General features: G+C 40.3%; 1 protein-coding gene across 2 annotated transcripts in view; it reads left to right on the plus strand.

Moving 5' to 3' along the window:
* Positions 1–14,096, plus strand: part of WDR11 (WD repeat domain 11) — a 69,043-nt gene that overhangs the window by 21,169 nt on the left and 33,778 nt on the right. For both annotated transcript variants that reach the window (XR_007145301.1, XM_047824997.1), the window contains exon 11: positions 504–588. Coding sequence is in view for 1 of the 2 variants with exons in the window: in XM_047824997.1 (XP_047680953.1) it covers positions 504–588 (85 nt within the window). In the remaining variant the exon portion in view is untranslated. The remainder of the gene's footprint in view (positions 1–503; positions 589–14,096) is intronic.

Genomic DNA, 14,096 nt, shown 5'->3' on the forward strand with positions numbered 1-14,096 from the left:
GACTGTAAGACAGAGCCAGAGCTTGACCTCAGGCTTGTAATCCACAGTGAACCGCCATACTTGACCATCTCTATGATTTATGTAATGTAAAAGACAAAACAAAAAAATCTTTGTAAAGAAGAATGCAAAAGTCCTGCTTAATGAGTTCTGCTAGGTTGCCTTTTTGAGGACCAGCTATATAGTAAACACTCCAAATCTCAGAAAGTATGAGTTCTCATGTATAAAAAAGCTCAGCAAAATGCTTCTTCAAATCCTGTGTGTATTGAGTTAGAGTTCTGAAGTCTTTCTGTAAAAACCTATCCCTGGATTTAGGTAGGATTCAGACCACGTAAGATTTTTTGAGAAGAGAGAAGACAGAGAAATTAACTCTTTCTTCACTCATCGCTTGGGTTCCTTTTAGAAAAGGTAAATTTATAAAATGATGAAAATCTTGAGAAAAGACTTGTTGGAAAGATCTGGAACTCCCATTAGATTAATACCCTTCTTTTACATCATTTCGATAGGTACAGGTAATGGTTCTGTCCTGGTGTACCATCTCACCAGTGGGCTGCTGCACAAAGAGTTAAGCGTCCACTCATGTGAAGTCAAGTGAGTATGTCGTTGTGACATTGACATCACAAATATAAGAATACTGGAAAAAAGTTCTGGTAGAATTTTCTACATTGAATCCTCTGCAGAGGTGATTATTTGCCTGGAAACTTTGAACAGCGATTATTCAGGTTTAGAGTAATGGTTATGTTAATCAAGGCTGAGCACTAATTGTTTGCTTTGTGAAAGGGTATTATGCAGTGGGAAATTTTCTTTCTACCTTTTATGGCTGCATCTTATTTCTACAGTCTAGGATATTTTCTCACTAGATATCACTGCGTTTCCTTGTTCATATTTCTATTATTTGTTTTTCATGTCTATAGAGATCCATCAGTAAGACTATTCCTGAAAAATTTGAATCAAGTTGTTTTAACTCTTAACAAATCTGATTTGTTTTTTGTTTCAACACCATGAGGAAAGGACCAAACTGTATGGCATTTCTTCTTTCATTTTGAGAGGTGATGTGTTTTATGAGTTCTGTGCATTCAGAGATGTCTGAGGGAAGAAGGTTGCTTCCTGTTTTAATGTGCGCGCATTATCTACTCCGTAGCTTTTTTTTTTTTAATTTTTTTGGAAATGTTTATTTCTGAGACAGAGACAGACAGAGCATGAGTGGGGGAGGGGCAGAGAGAGAGGAAGACACAGAATCTGAAGCAGGCTTCAGGCTCTGAGCTGTCAGCACAGACCCCGATGCAGGGCTCGAACTCACGAACCGTGAGATTGTCACTCAACCGACTGAGCCACCCAGGCACCCAGATAGCTTCTTTTGTTGATGGCATGACTGCTTTTCTTTGCCCCAGCAAAGATGGATTGTGAAGTTATGCATGTATAATATAAATTTATCACATTTCTACCATTTTTGATCTTTTAACAAACATAAGAAAGGCTATTTTCTGTCCTTTGTACTTTATGTAATTATAGGTCTCACGCATATGTTAAAATTCGTATGATCCCTTAGTGAACACGTTATTCTGACTAATTGTGTTTTCCAAATGGGGAAGGGTTAACCCTTTAAGTATCACCACTTCTGATTGTGATGGAAGTTCCAGGAAAGCTTACATTGCCTTCAAGTGTTGTTTGTGGTGCAGCCCAAATGACTGTCGGTTGCCACCTTATGCTGTGCCCTCCAGCAGCCCCTTAAATACCTTTCCGTGGAGTCGTAATGTCTTTAGAAATCACTAGGGTGTCGGGTGCAGTGACACAGGTCTGAGTTTGGCCCATTTCAGGCTCTTGTTCGTCTTTTCTTCCGGTAGACCTTTCTGCCACTGCTAATATCTGCTCTCTCCCTTTCTTGTCAGCATTTCTTCTCTTGACATTCCCTTTCACCCTTGCCTTTGTGTAGTGTTTCCTTCTGTGGGTGACACCAGCCAGTCAGACTCTCCATTTAATCACAACGTGTTCTGAGGATTGTATTAAGTGCTAATATTTTGCATGACCATTTCATTGTATCCCCACTACAACTTTATGTGGTAGGCACTATTTTTATTCCCATCTTACAGAAAAAACTCAGTATTGTAATGTGTGAAACAGTAGATGGAATTTAACCTGGGCGTTTCAGGCTTCAGAACTGACCTTTATTTATAGTACATGGGCTACGTCTCCAGCTAAAAAAATGCGTGTAGCACACATTTTGGCAACAAGATAAAAATGTTGACTGATCTGGGATTCATATACCTGCTTCTGGAAAATCAGGTCATTTTCATTTTTTTCTGAACACTGAAATCTTTAATAAAGACTCAATAGCTAGTTTATCAGCAAGCTATTAGTTTGTTTTTTTTTTTATAAAGCCATGGCAAACTAATTTTATCTCATTTTATTTATTTATTTATTTATTTATTTATTTTAATGTTTATTTATTTATTTTTTTAAATATGAAATTTATTGTCAAATTGGTTTCCATACAACACCCAGTGCTCATCCCAACAGGTGCCCTCCTCAATACCCATCACCCACCCCCCCCTCCCTCCCAACCCCCATCAACCCTCAGTTCATTCTCAGTTTTTAAGAGTCTCTTATGGTTTGGCTCCCTCCCTCTCTAACATTATTTTCCCTTCCCTGCCCCCATGGTCTTCTGTTAAGTTTCTCAGGATCCACATAAGAGTGAAAGCATATGGTATCTGTCTTTCTCTGTATGACTTATTTCACTGAGCATAACACTCTCCAGTTCCATCCGTGTTGCTACAAAAGGCCATATTTCATTCTTTCTCATTGCCACGTAGTATTCCATTGTGTATATAAACCACAATTTCTTTATCCATTCATCAGTTGATGGGCATTTAGGCTCTTTCCATAATTTGGCCATTGTTGAGAGTGCTGCTATAAACATTGGGGTACAAGTGCCCCTATGCATCAGCACTCCTGTATCCCTTGGGGAAATTCCTAGCAGTGCTCCTGCTGGGTCATAGAGCAGGTCTATTTTTAATTTTTTGAGGAACCTCCACACTGTTTTCCAGAGTGGCTACGCCAGTTTGCATTCCCATCAACAGTGCAAGAGGGTTCCTGTTTCTCCACATCCTTCCAGCATCTGTAGTCTCCTGATTTGTTCATTTTAGCCACTCTGACTGGCATGAGGTGGTATTGCAGTGTGGTTTTGATTTGTATTTCCCTGATGAGGAGCGATGTTGAGCATCTTTTCATGTGCCTGTTGGTCATCCAGATGTCTTCTTTAGAGAAGTGTCTATTCATGTTTTCTGCCCATTTCTTCACTGGATTATTTGTTTTTCAGGTGTGGAGTTTGGTGGGCTCTTTGTAGATTTTGGATACTAGCCCTTTGTCCAATAACTCATTTGCAAATATCTTTTCCCATTCCACTGGCTGCCTTTTAGTTTTGTTGATTGTTTCCTTTGCTGTGCAGAAGCTTTTTATCTTCATGAGGTCCCAATAGTTCATTTTTGCTTTTAATTCCCTTGCTTTTGGGGATGTGTCAAGTAAGAAATTGCTGTGGCTGAGGTCAGAGAGGTTTTTTCCTGCTTTCTCCTCTAGGGTTTTGATGGTTTCCTGTCTCACATTCAGGTCCTTTATCCATTTTGAGTTTGTTTTGTGAATGGTGTAAGAAAGTGGTCTCGTTTCATCCTTCTGCATGTTGCTGTCCATTTCTCCCAGCACGATTTGTTAAAGAGACTATCTTTTTTCCATTGGATATTCTTTCCTGCTTTATCAAAGATTAGTTGGCCATACGTTTGTGGGTCTAGTTCTGGGGTTTCTATTCTATTCCATTGGTCTATGTGTCTGTTTTTTGTGCTAATACCATGCTGTCTTGATGATGACAGCTTTGTAGTAGAGGCTAAAGTCTGGGATTGTGATGCCTCCTGCTTTGGTCTTCTTCAAAATTACTTTGGCTATTTGGGGCCTTTTGTGGTTCCATACAAATTTTAGGATTGCTTGTTCTAGCTTGGAGAAAAATGCTGGTGCAAGTTTGATTGGGATTGCATTGAATGTGTAGATAGCTTTGGGTAGTATTGACATTTTAGCAATATTTATTCTTCCAATCCATGAGCACAGAATGTTTTTCCATTTCTTTATATCTTGTTCAATTTCCTTCATGAGCTTTCTATAGTTTTCAGCATACAGATCTTTTACATCTTTGGTTAGGTTTATTCCTAGGTATTTTATGCTTCTTGGTGCAGTTGTGAATGGGATCCGTTTCTTTATTTGTCTTTCTGTTGCTTCATTATTAGTGTATGAGAATGCAACTGATTCCTTTACACTGATTTTGTATCCTGCGACTTTGCTGAATTCATGTATCAGTTCTAGCAGACTTTTGGTGGAGTCTGTCGGATTTTCCATGTATAATATCATGTCATCTGCAAAAAGTGACAGCTTAACTTCATCTTTGCCAATCTTGATGCCTTTGATTTCCTTTTGTTGTCTGATTGCTGATGTTAGAACTTCCAACACTATGTTAAACAACAGCAGTGAGAGTGGACATCCCTGTCGTGTTCCTGATCTCAGGGAGAAAGCTCTCAGTTTTTCCCTATTGAGGATGATATTAGCTGTGGGCTTTTCTTAAATGACTTTTATGATGTTTAAGTATGTTCCTTCTACCCTGACTTTCTCGAGGGTTTTTATTAAGAAAGGATGCTGAATTTTGTCAAATGCTTTTGCTGCATCGATTGACAGGATCATATGGTTCTTATCTTTTATTTTATTAATGTGATGTATCGCACTGATTGATTTGTGAATGTTGAACCAGCCCTGCAGCGCAGGAATGAATCCCACTTGATCATGGTGAATAATTCTTTCTATATGCTGTTGAATTTGATTTGCTAGTATCTTGAGAATTTTTGCATCTGTATTCATCAGGGATATTGGTCTGTAGTTCTCTTTTTTTGCTGGGTCTCTGTCTGGTTTAGGAATTAGAGTAATACTGGCTTCATAGAATGAGTCTGGAAGTTTTCCTTCCCTTTCTATTTTTTGGAACAGCTTGAGAAGGATAGATATTATCTCTGCTTTAAATGTCTGGTAGAATTCCCCTGGGAAGCCATCTGGTCCTGGACTCTTACTTGTTGGGAGATTTTTGATAACTGATTCAATTTCTTCGCTGGTTATGGGTCTGTTTAAGCTTTCTATTTCTTCCTGTGTGAGTTTTGGAAGTGTGTGGGTGTTTAGGAATTTGTCCATTTCTTCCAGGTTGTCTAGTTTGTTGGCATATAGTTTTTCATAGTATTCCCAGATAATTGCTTGTATTTCTGAGGGATTGGTTGTAATAATTCCATTTTCATTCATGATTTTATCTTTTTGGGTCATCTCCCTTTTCTTTTTGAGAAGCCTGGCTAGAGGTTTATCAATTTTATTTATTTTTTCAAAAAACCAACTCTTGGTTTCATTGATCTGTTCTACAGTTTTTTTAGATTCTATATTGTTTATTTCTGTTCTGATCTTTATTATTTCTCTTCTTTTGCTGGGTTTGGGGTGTCTCTGCTGTTCTGCTTCTATTTCCTTTAGGTGTGCTGTTAGATTTTGTATTTGGGATTTTTCTTGTTTCTTTTTTTTTTTTTTTTTTTTTTTAATTTTTTTTTTTTTTCAACGTTTATTTATTTTTGGGACAGAGAGAGACAGAGCATGAACGGGGGAGGGGCAGAGAGAGAGGGAGACACAGAATCGGAAACAGGCTCCAGGCTCTGAGCCATCAGCCCAGAGCCTGACGCGGGGCTCGAACTCCCGGACCGTGAGATCGTGACCTGGCTGAAGTCGGACGCTTAACCGACTGCGCCACCCAGGCACCCCAAGGGATTTTTCTTGTTTCTTGAGATAGGCCTGGATTGCAATGTATTTTCCTCTCAGGACTGCCTTTGCTGCCTCCCAAAGCGTTTGGATTGTTGTATTTTCATTTTCATTTGTTTCCATATATATTTTTAATTTCTTCTCTAATTGCCTGGTTGACCCATTCATTCTTTAGTAGGGTGTTCTTTAACCTCCATGCTTTTGGAGGTTTTCCAGACTTTTTCCTGTGGTTGATTTCAAGCTTCATAGCATTGTGGTCTGAAAGTATGCATGGTATGATCTCAATTCTTGTATACTTATGAAGGGCTGTTTTGTGACCCAGTATGTGATGTATCTTGGAGAATGTTCCATGTGCACTCGAGAAGAAATTATATTCTGTTGCTTTGGGATGCAGAGGTCTAAATAATCTGTCAAGTCCATCTGATCCAATGTATCATTCAGGGCCCTTGTTTCTTTATTGATCCTGTGTCTAGATGATCTATTCATTGTTGTAAGTGGAGTATTAAAGTCCCCTGCAATTACCACATTCTTATCAATAAGGTTGCGTATGTTTGTGATTAACTGTTTTATATATTTGGGGGCTCCCGTATTCGGCGCATAGACGTTTGTAATTGTTAGCTCTTCCTGATGGATAGACCCTGTAATTATTATATAATGCCCTTCTTCATCTCTTGTTACAGCCTTTAATTGAAAGTCTAGTTTGTCTGATATAAGTATCTGATATAAGCTATTCCAGCTTTCTTTTGACTTCCAGTAGCATGATAGTTCTCCATCCCCTCACTTTCAATCTTAAGGTGCCCTCAGGTCTAAAATGAGTCTCTTGTAGACAGCAAATAGATGGGTCTTGTTTTTTTATTCATTCTGATACCCTATGTCTTTTGGTTGGAGCATTTAGTCCGTTTACATTCAGTGTCATTATAGAAAGATACGGATTTAGAGTCATTGTGATGTCTGTAGGTTTCATGCTTGTAGTGATGTCTCTGGTACTTTGTCTCACGGGATCCTCCTTAGGATCTCTTATAGGGCTGGTTTAGTGGTGATGAATTCCTTCAGTTTTTGTTTGTTTGGGAAGACCTTTATCTCTCCTTCTATTCTAAATGACAGACTTGCTGGATAAAGGATTCTTGGCTGCATATTTTTTCTGTTCATCACATTGAAGATTTCTTGCCATTCCTTTCTGGCATGCCAAGTTTCAGTAGATAGATCCATCACTAGTCTCATTGGTCTCCCTTTATATGTTAGAGCATGTTTATCCCTAGCTGCTTTCAGAATTTTCTCTTTATCCTTGTATTTTGCCATTTTCACTATGATATGTCGTGCAGAAGATCGATTCAAGTCACGTCTGAAGGGAGTTCTCTGTGCCTCTTGAATTTCAGTGCCTTTTTCCTTCCCAGATTAAGGAAGTTCTCAGCTATGATTTCTTCAAGTACACCTTCAGCACCTTTCTCTCTCTCTTCCTCCTCTGGAATCCCAATTATGCATATATTATTGCATTTTATCACATCATTTAGTTCTCTAATTCTCCCCTCATACTCCTGGATTTTTTTATCTCTCTTTTTCTTACCTTCCTCTTTTTCCATAATTTTATCTTCTAATTCACCTATTCTCTCCTCTGCCTCTTCAATCCGAGCTGTGGTCTCCTCCATTTTATTTTGCAGCTCATTTATAGCATTTTTAGCTCCTCCTTTCTGTTTCTTAGTCCCTTGATCTCTGTAGCAATAGATTCTCTGCTGTCCTCTATACTTTTTTCAAGCCCAGCGATTAATTTTATGACTATTATTTTAAATTCATTTTCTGTTACATTGCTTAAATCGTTTTTGATCAGTTCGTTAGCTGTCGCTACTTCCTGGAGTTTCTTTTGAGGAGAATTCTTCTGTTTCGTCATTTTGGATAGTCCCTGGAGTGGCGCGGAACTGCAGGGCTCTTCCTCTATGCTGTCTGGAGTTACTTGCGTTGGTGGGCGGGGCCGCAATCAGACCTGATGTCTGTCCCCAGCCCACTGCTGGGGCCACAGTCCGACTGGTGTGTACCTTAGCTTCCCCTCTCCCAGAGACAGGACTCACTGTGGAGTGGTGTGGCCCCTGTCTGGGCTACTTGCACACTGCCAGGCTTGTGGTGCTGCTTGGATGGGATCTGGCGTATTAGCCGGGGTGGATCTGCAAGGTGCACAGGGGCAGGAGGGGCAGGCTCAGCTCGCTTTGCCTTTGGTGGTCCGCTGCGGGAGGGGCCCTGCGGCAACAGGAGGGAGGCAGACCCGTCGGAGGGATCAAGCTATTAGTTTTAAACGAGATTTGTTATCCTGGATTAGTCATGTGGTATATGTCACTAAGTACATGACTTACACATGCTGTGATAATGTTTGTTATTGAGTGATGCTGAATTATAAAGTGTTACTTGGAATACCAAATAATGGATGTGCTACTCAGGCTGATTTGTGAATGATCACACAAATGTGCTCCATTTTTTTTAAGTTTATTTATTTTGAGAGAGAGAGCTCGAGCATGGGAGGGGCAGAGAGAGAGGGAGAGAGAAAATCCCGAGTAGGCTCCATGCTGTCAGTGCAGAGCCCTCATGTGGGGCTCAGTCCCACAAACCGTAAGATCATAATCTCAGCCGAAATCAAGAGTCGGTCGCTTAACTGACTGAGCCACCCAGATACCCCTCCATTTTTTAATATGAATTTTCCTTTTTAATTGCCATTTTGAAAATAACTCACATTTTATATCCGGAGATCACGTGCAGGAGGATGCTAAAATCCTTCCATCTTTGTGTTTCTATTAATGCAATTATAGTATTACAGTTAAAAACCATTATGAAAATTTCACACATGTGTTATAAAAATTGCTGAACTTATTAGCAATAAACCTAATAATTCTAGATATTCATATGCACATTTAGGCCAACTTTTAGAAAGTTGGTTTTACTTTGTACTAAATGTGTTTTAAAAACCACTTGCTCTTACAAAACTTGAATCTTATGCACACACACGGGCAGAGAGGGACTGCCTAACTGCAGGTAGTTGTTTGTGTGTTGTTTTAAAGCCATGATGTTTGGGACGCCTGGGTGGCTCAGTCGGTTAAGCATCCGACTTCAGCTCAGGTCATGATCTCACGGTTCGTGAGTTCAAACCCCGCATTAGGCTCTGTGTTGACAGCTTGAAGCCTGGAGCCTGCTTCAGATTCTGTGTCCCCCTCTCTCTCTCCCCCACCCCTGCTTGTGTTCTCTCTCTGTCTTTCAAAAATGAATAAACATAAAAAGAAATTAAAGCCATGATGTTTTAGCCAGTTATGCTTTACTGATAGGTACTGAGCATCTTCTGTATTCCTGTAAACAAAACCTTGATGCTTATGTCCAGGGGAGGAAACCTAGGAGTAAATAAGTAGTACATGCAGGTTTTTTTAGATTACTGGTTTGTGCCTTTGTCCAGTAGGCCACATTTATAATAATAAAGCACAATACCATTTTCAGTGTCAAAACTTATTACAACAGCGGTTTATATGACTTTCAGAACGTTGACTGACTATTACTTTGAGCAAATTGAGTGATTTTTGGAAAGTAAAATAATAATCTCTGTTTTGTCTGTAATTTTGCACAAGTTAGTTTCTTGGCATTGTAGAAGTTCAAGGCCTTCCCGAGGTGGGTGTTCCCCACCCCCATGACTGCCAGTCACCTAACTGTCAAGAAGTAGCCTCTGCAGCAGGCCCGGGAGAACCCCAGATACCTAGTGACAGAGTCTACGGTTACAGTTGTTCACTGGTTAATCCCAGCAGAACCATCCTAGATTGAGTCAGAAAGTGAACTGCTCTTCTTAGGAGTTTTTAATAGAGCTCAGTGTACAATTAAACCCAGACAGCAACTTTCTAATCCTGAGAGCAGTGTGGTGCTCACTATTGTTTGACAAGAGTTTTCATTCTTTTCTGTTGAGAAATAATCCCGCCCTTATCTAGTTTTCTTTGAAGTCCAACTTGATTTTTATTTTCTTCAGTTGATCAGTAGGAATCAGATAGAAAAGCTGCTGCTGGACTCTGCTCAAAGGCAACAAGCTCACAGTGCTTGATTACGAGTAAGCAGCCACTCCGTGTTCTCTTCTACGCTCAGCACTGGGATGTCTTGTAAACAGTGGGGAAAACAGGCCGAATGCATGTGGTACAGTCATAAGGAGGAACGCTGGCTTTCCTCGGATATCCTTCATTTAATCCGACAGAACGGACTGAGTGCCTGTCACATGGAGGGGCATGGTGTGGTGCCTCCCTTCAAAGAGTACAATCCGGGGCAGTGTCTCTCAGCCAGTGGCACTATTTCCTCAAGTTGTTTAGACTTTCAGGCAGCACCCTGTTTGCCCTCTGGGTCTCGGCAGGCCCCAGAGACCAGATTCTGTGTGATTCTTACAAGCTTCTGTGGAACTCCGTCCCACTGTCTTTTGTAATAAGGAATCGAGAACACACTTACGTAATGTCTTTTTTTCCGCTAGATCATAAGCTCCAGAAAGCCCGACTCATGTCACAGCGGTACTCTCAGCACCTAGCACAGTCACGGGTACACACTGGGTACTTCACAGGTACCTCTGTAAAAATAATGAATGAAGAAGGGGGACCGGGATTCTTGGTATCCAAAGGTCGTGGCATCACTGCTGGAGCATAGGTGTTCAGATAGCCAGCAACGAGCCTTGGAGAGTGTGTCTTAGGTTTGTCGGTGAACAGATCTGCTCAAAGCTGCCAGACTTACAAAGCACCGTAAGTCCAAGATGATTTCTCACTTCTTTTGTTCACTCTAAGTAGAAACTTAATGAGTACTGTGACATGTTAGAGAAGGGAACGAGAAGCATGAGACAATGAGGCTTTTCAGTGAATGATTAACCAAATTTATATTGTGTTCAGTATAGGTGTGGTTTGAGTTTAGTAAATGAGGAGGATTCACGAAGAAAATAGGGCTTGACTCAGATCTGGAAATAAGAATAGTAATGATAATAATGGTAATTGCTAATACATGCAGCGCTTACTGTGTGCCAGGCATTCTTTATGTACACAGTGTTATTATTCCTGCAGTAATAACAGGTAAGGTGTAGAGAGAGCACAGAGCTGGAAGTGCTGAAGCCAGGATTTGAACTCAAGTAGTATTTGAAGAGGGAAGGAGAGAGGTCTTTTCAGGCCAAGCATGGACATTTTTTTAATTTTAATTTTAATTTTTTTTAATATTTACTTATTTTTGAGAGACAGAAATAAGAGAGAGACAGCATGAATGGGGGAGGGTCAGAGAGAGGAAGACACATAATCCAAAGCAGGCTCCAGTCTCCGAGCTGTCAGCACAGAGCCCGATGTAGGGCTCGAATTCACGAACTGTGAGATCATGACCTGAGCCGAAATCGGACGCTTAACCAACTGAGCCACCCAGGTGCCCCCCTTTTTTTTTTTTTCATGTTTATTTTTGACAGAGAGGGAGAAGCGTGTGCATGAGAGGGGGAGGAGCAGAGAGAGAAGGGGACAGAGGATCCAAAGCAGACTTTGTGCTGACAGCCTGACTGGGGCTCGAACTCAGAAATCAGTGAAATTGTGACCTGAGCCGAAGTTGGACTTTTAACCGACTGAGCCACCCAGGTGCCCTCAAGGCACGGAAATTCTTAAGGGCACTCAGTTTTAAGCGCCTGATTTGAGTGTTTCAGCACAATTGTACACTTAAAGAGTTATAATCTTTGATAACTATGGCAGTTCCTTGGTTTAACAAATATTATTTTCAGCTCCTTTGGGACCATCTTTGCCCCTCTGAGGAGGGCAAATCGGTGGATACACACGGGTCAGTGAGGAAAGTTACTGTAGTTAAAGTAGCAGACAAGATTCAGAGGATTGAGAGATAAATTTGGTAGGATGAGCAAATGGCTGGATGGCCTCGGAAGTTACATAGGAGTTTGGATATGATGCAGGAAGCCATCATATCTTCATGCGCAAATGAGAGACCTGTTCGAAACAGCATGTAATGCTAAATCTAACAATAGCTTTCGAATTGGAGTAGATATGGATAAACTTGATCGGGGTTAGCATGCATTTTTTCTAAAGGACCAGATAGTAAATATTTTAAGCTTTGCAGGCCATAAAATTTCTATCACAGCTAGTCAGTTCTGTCATATCAGGAAAGCAGTCATAGATGATATGTTGTTAAACAACAATTGTCCCATAAATGCTGATGAGCAGTTGCATATAGGACAAAGGTTAGACGTCCCTCCCAGCCAGCCTCTATGACCTTGCAACCAAGGTAGGGCAGTAGTGCAAAATTTCTCCTTCTCCTTCTTATGATTCTGACCGTGCACTTGTCCTGTGGCTCCCCACCTGCCCCCACCTCCATTCTCTATAAGCCATGGTGGTAGCACTCTGCAGATGATGTCAGTGGGAGAAACTGTGGATTCACCTCCTGTCAGTCCCCATAAAGGAGACTTCCAGGCCTCTGGTTGGCAGGTTGCTGTCTTCTCGTTTCTTTGAGATTTTTCTTTTGTGCTTTTCTCTAATTAATAAACCATTTGGAACTGCAAGCCGCTTCCAAATCTAACAGCTAAGTTCAAATTGTTTGCTTCAGGAATTTCTGCCTCCTAGCCAACTAGGAGATTTGATGAAATTCTTCAGTGTACCCAACTTTAAAAGCAGTCTGGCTCAGAATATTTGTTTTTTTTTATAATTTTTTACAACTTTTTAAAATTTAAATCCAAGTTAGTTGACATACAGTGTAGTAATGATTTTAGGAATAGAATTTAGTGATTCATCACTTACATATAACACCCAGTGCTTGTCCCAACAAGTGTCCTCCTTAATGCCCCCTGCCCATTTAGCCCATCCCCCCACCCATCACCCCACCAGCAACCTTCAGTTTGTTCTCTGTATTTAAGAGTCTTATGGTCTGTCTCCCTCTCTGTTTTTATATTATTTTTGCTTCCCTTTCCTTATGTTCATCTGTTTTGTATCTTAAACTCCACATATGAGTGAGATCATAACGATCTTTTTATTTCTTATTTTATTTTATTTTATTTTATTTTATTTTATTTTATTTTATTTTATTTTATTGTCTTATTTTATTTAGCATAATACACGCTGTTCCATCCACATAGTTGCAAATGGCAAGGTTTCATTCTCTTTGATCGCCGAGTAATATTCCATTGTGTATATATACCACATCTTCTTTATCCATTCATCAGTTGATGGACATTTGGGCTCTTTCCATACTTTGGCTATTGTCGATAGTGCTGCTATAAACATGGGGGTGCATGTGCCCCTTTGAATCAGCACACCTGTATCCTTTGGATAAATACCTAGTAGTGCAATTGCTGGGTCGTAGGGTAGTTCTATTTTTAATTTTTTGAGGAACCTCCATACTGTTTTCCAGAGTGGCTGCACCAGTTTGCATTCCCACCAGTAGTGCAAAAGGGTTCCTTTTTCTCTGCATCCTTGCCAACACCTGTTTTTTCCTGAATTGTTAATTTTAGCCATTCTGACGGGTGTGAGGTGGTATCTCATTGTGGTTTTGATTTGTATTTCCCTGATGGTGAGTGATGTTGAGCATTTTTTCATGTGTCTGTTAGCCATCTGGATGTCTTCTTTGGAAAACTGTCTATTCATGTGTTTTGCCCATTTCTTCACTGGATTATTTGTTTTTTAGGTATTGAGTTTGATAAGTTCTTTATAGATTTTTAGATACTAACCCATTTGCAAATATATTCTCCCCTTCTGTCAATTGCCTCTTAGCTTCGCTGATTGTTTCCTTTGCTGTGCAGAAGCTTTTTATCTTGGGGTCCCAGTAGTTCATTTTTGCTTTTATTTCTCTTACCTCTGGAGACATGCCAAGTAAGAAATTGCTGCAGCCGAGGTCAGAGAGGTTGTTGCCTGTTTTCTCCTCTAGGATGTTGATGGCTTCCTGTCTTATGTTTAGGTCTTTCATCCATTTTGAGTTTATTTTTGTGTATGGTGTAAAAAAGTGGTCCAGTTTCATTCTTCTGCATGTCGCTGTCCAGTTTTCGCAACACCATTTACGGAAGACGCTGTCCTTTTTTCCATTGGATATTCTTCCCTGCTTTGTCAGAGATTAGTTGGCCATATGTTTGTGGATCCATTTCTGGGTTCTCTGCTCTGTTCCATTGATCTATGTGTCTGTTTTTGTACCAGTACCATGCTGTCTTGATGATTACAGTGTTGTAATACAGCTTGAAGTCCGAAGTTGTGATGCCTTAGGCTTTGGTTTTCTTTTTCAGGATTGCTTTGGCTATTTGGGGTCTTTCTGATTCCATACAAATTTTAGGATTGTTTGTT

This window comes from Prionailurus viverrinus, chromosome D2 (assembly GCF_022837055.1).
Source record: "Prionailurus viverrinus isolate Anna chromosome D2, UM_Priviv_1.0, whole genome shotgun sequence".
Classification (NCBI taxonomy): domain Eukaryota; kingdom Metazoa; phylum Chordata; class Mammalia; order Carnivora; family Felidae; genus Prionailurus; species Prionailurus viverrinus.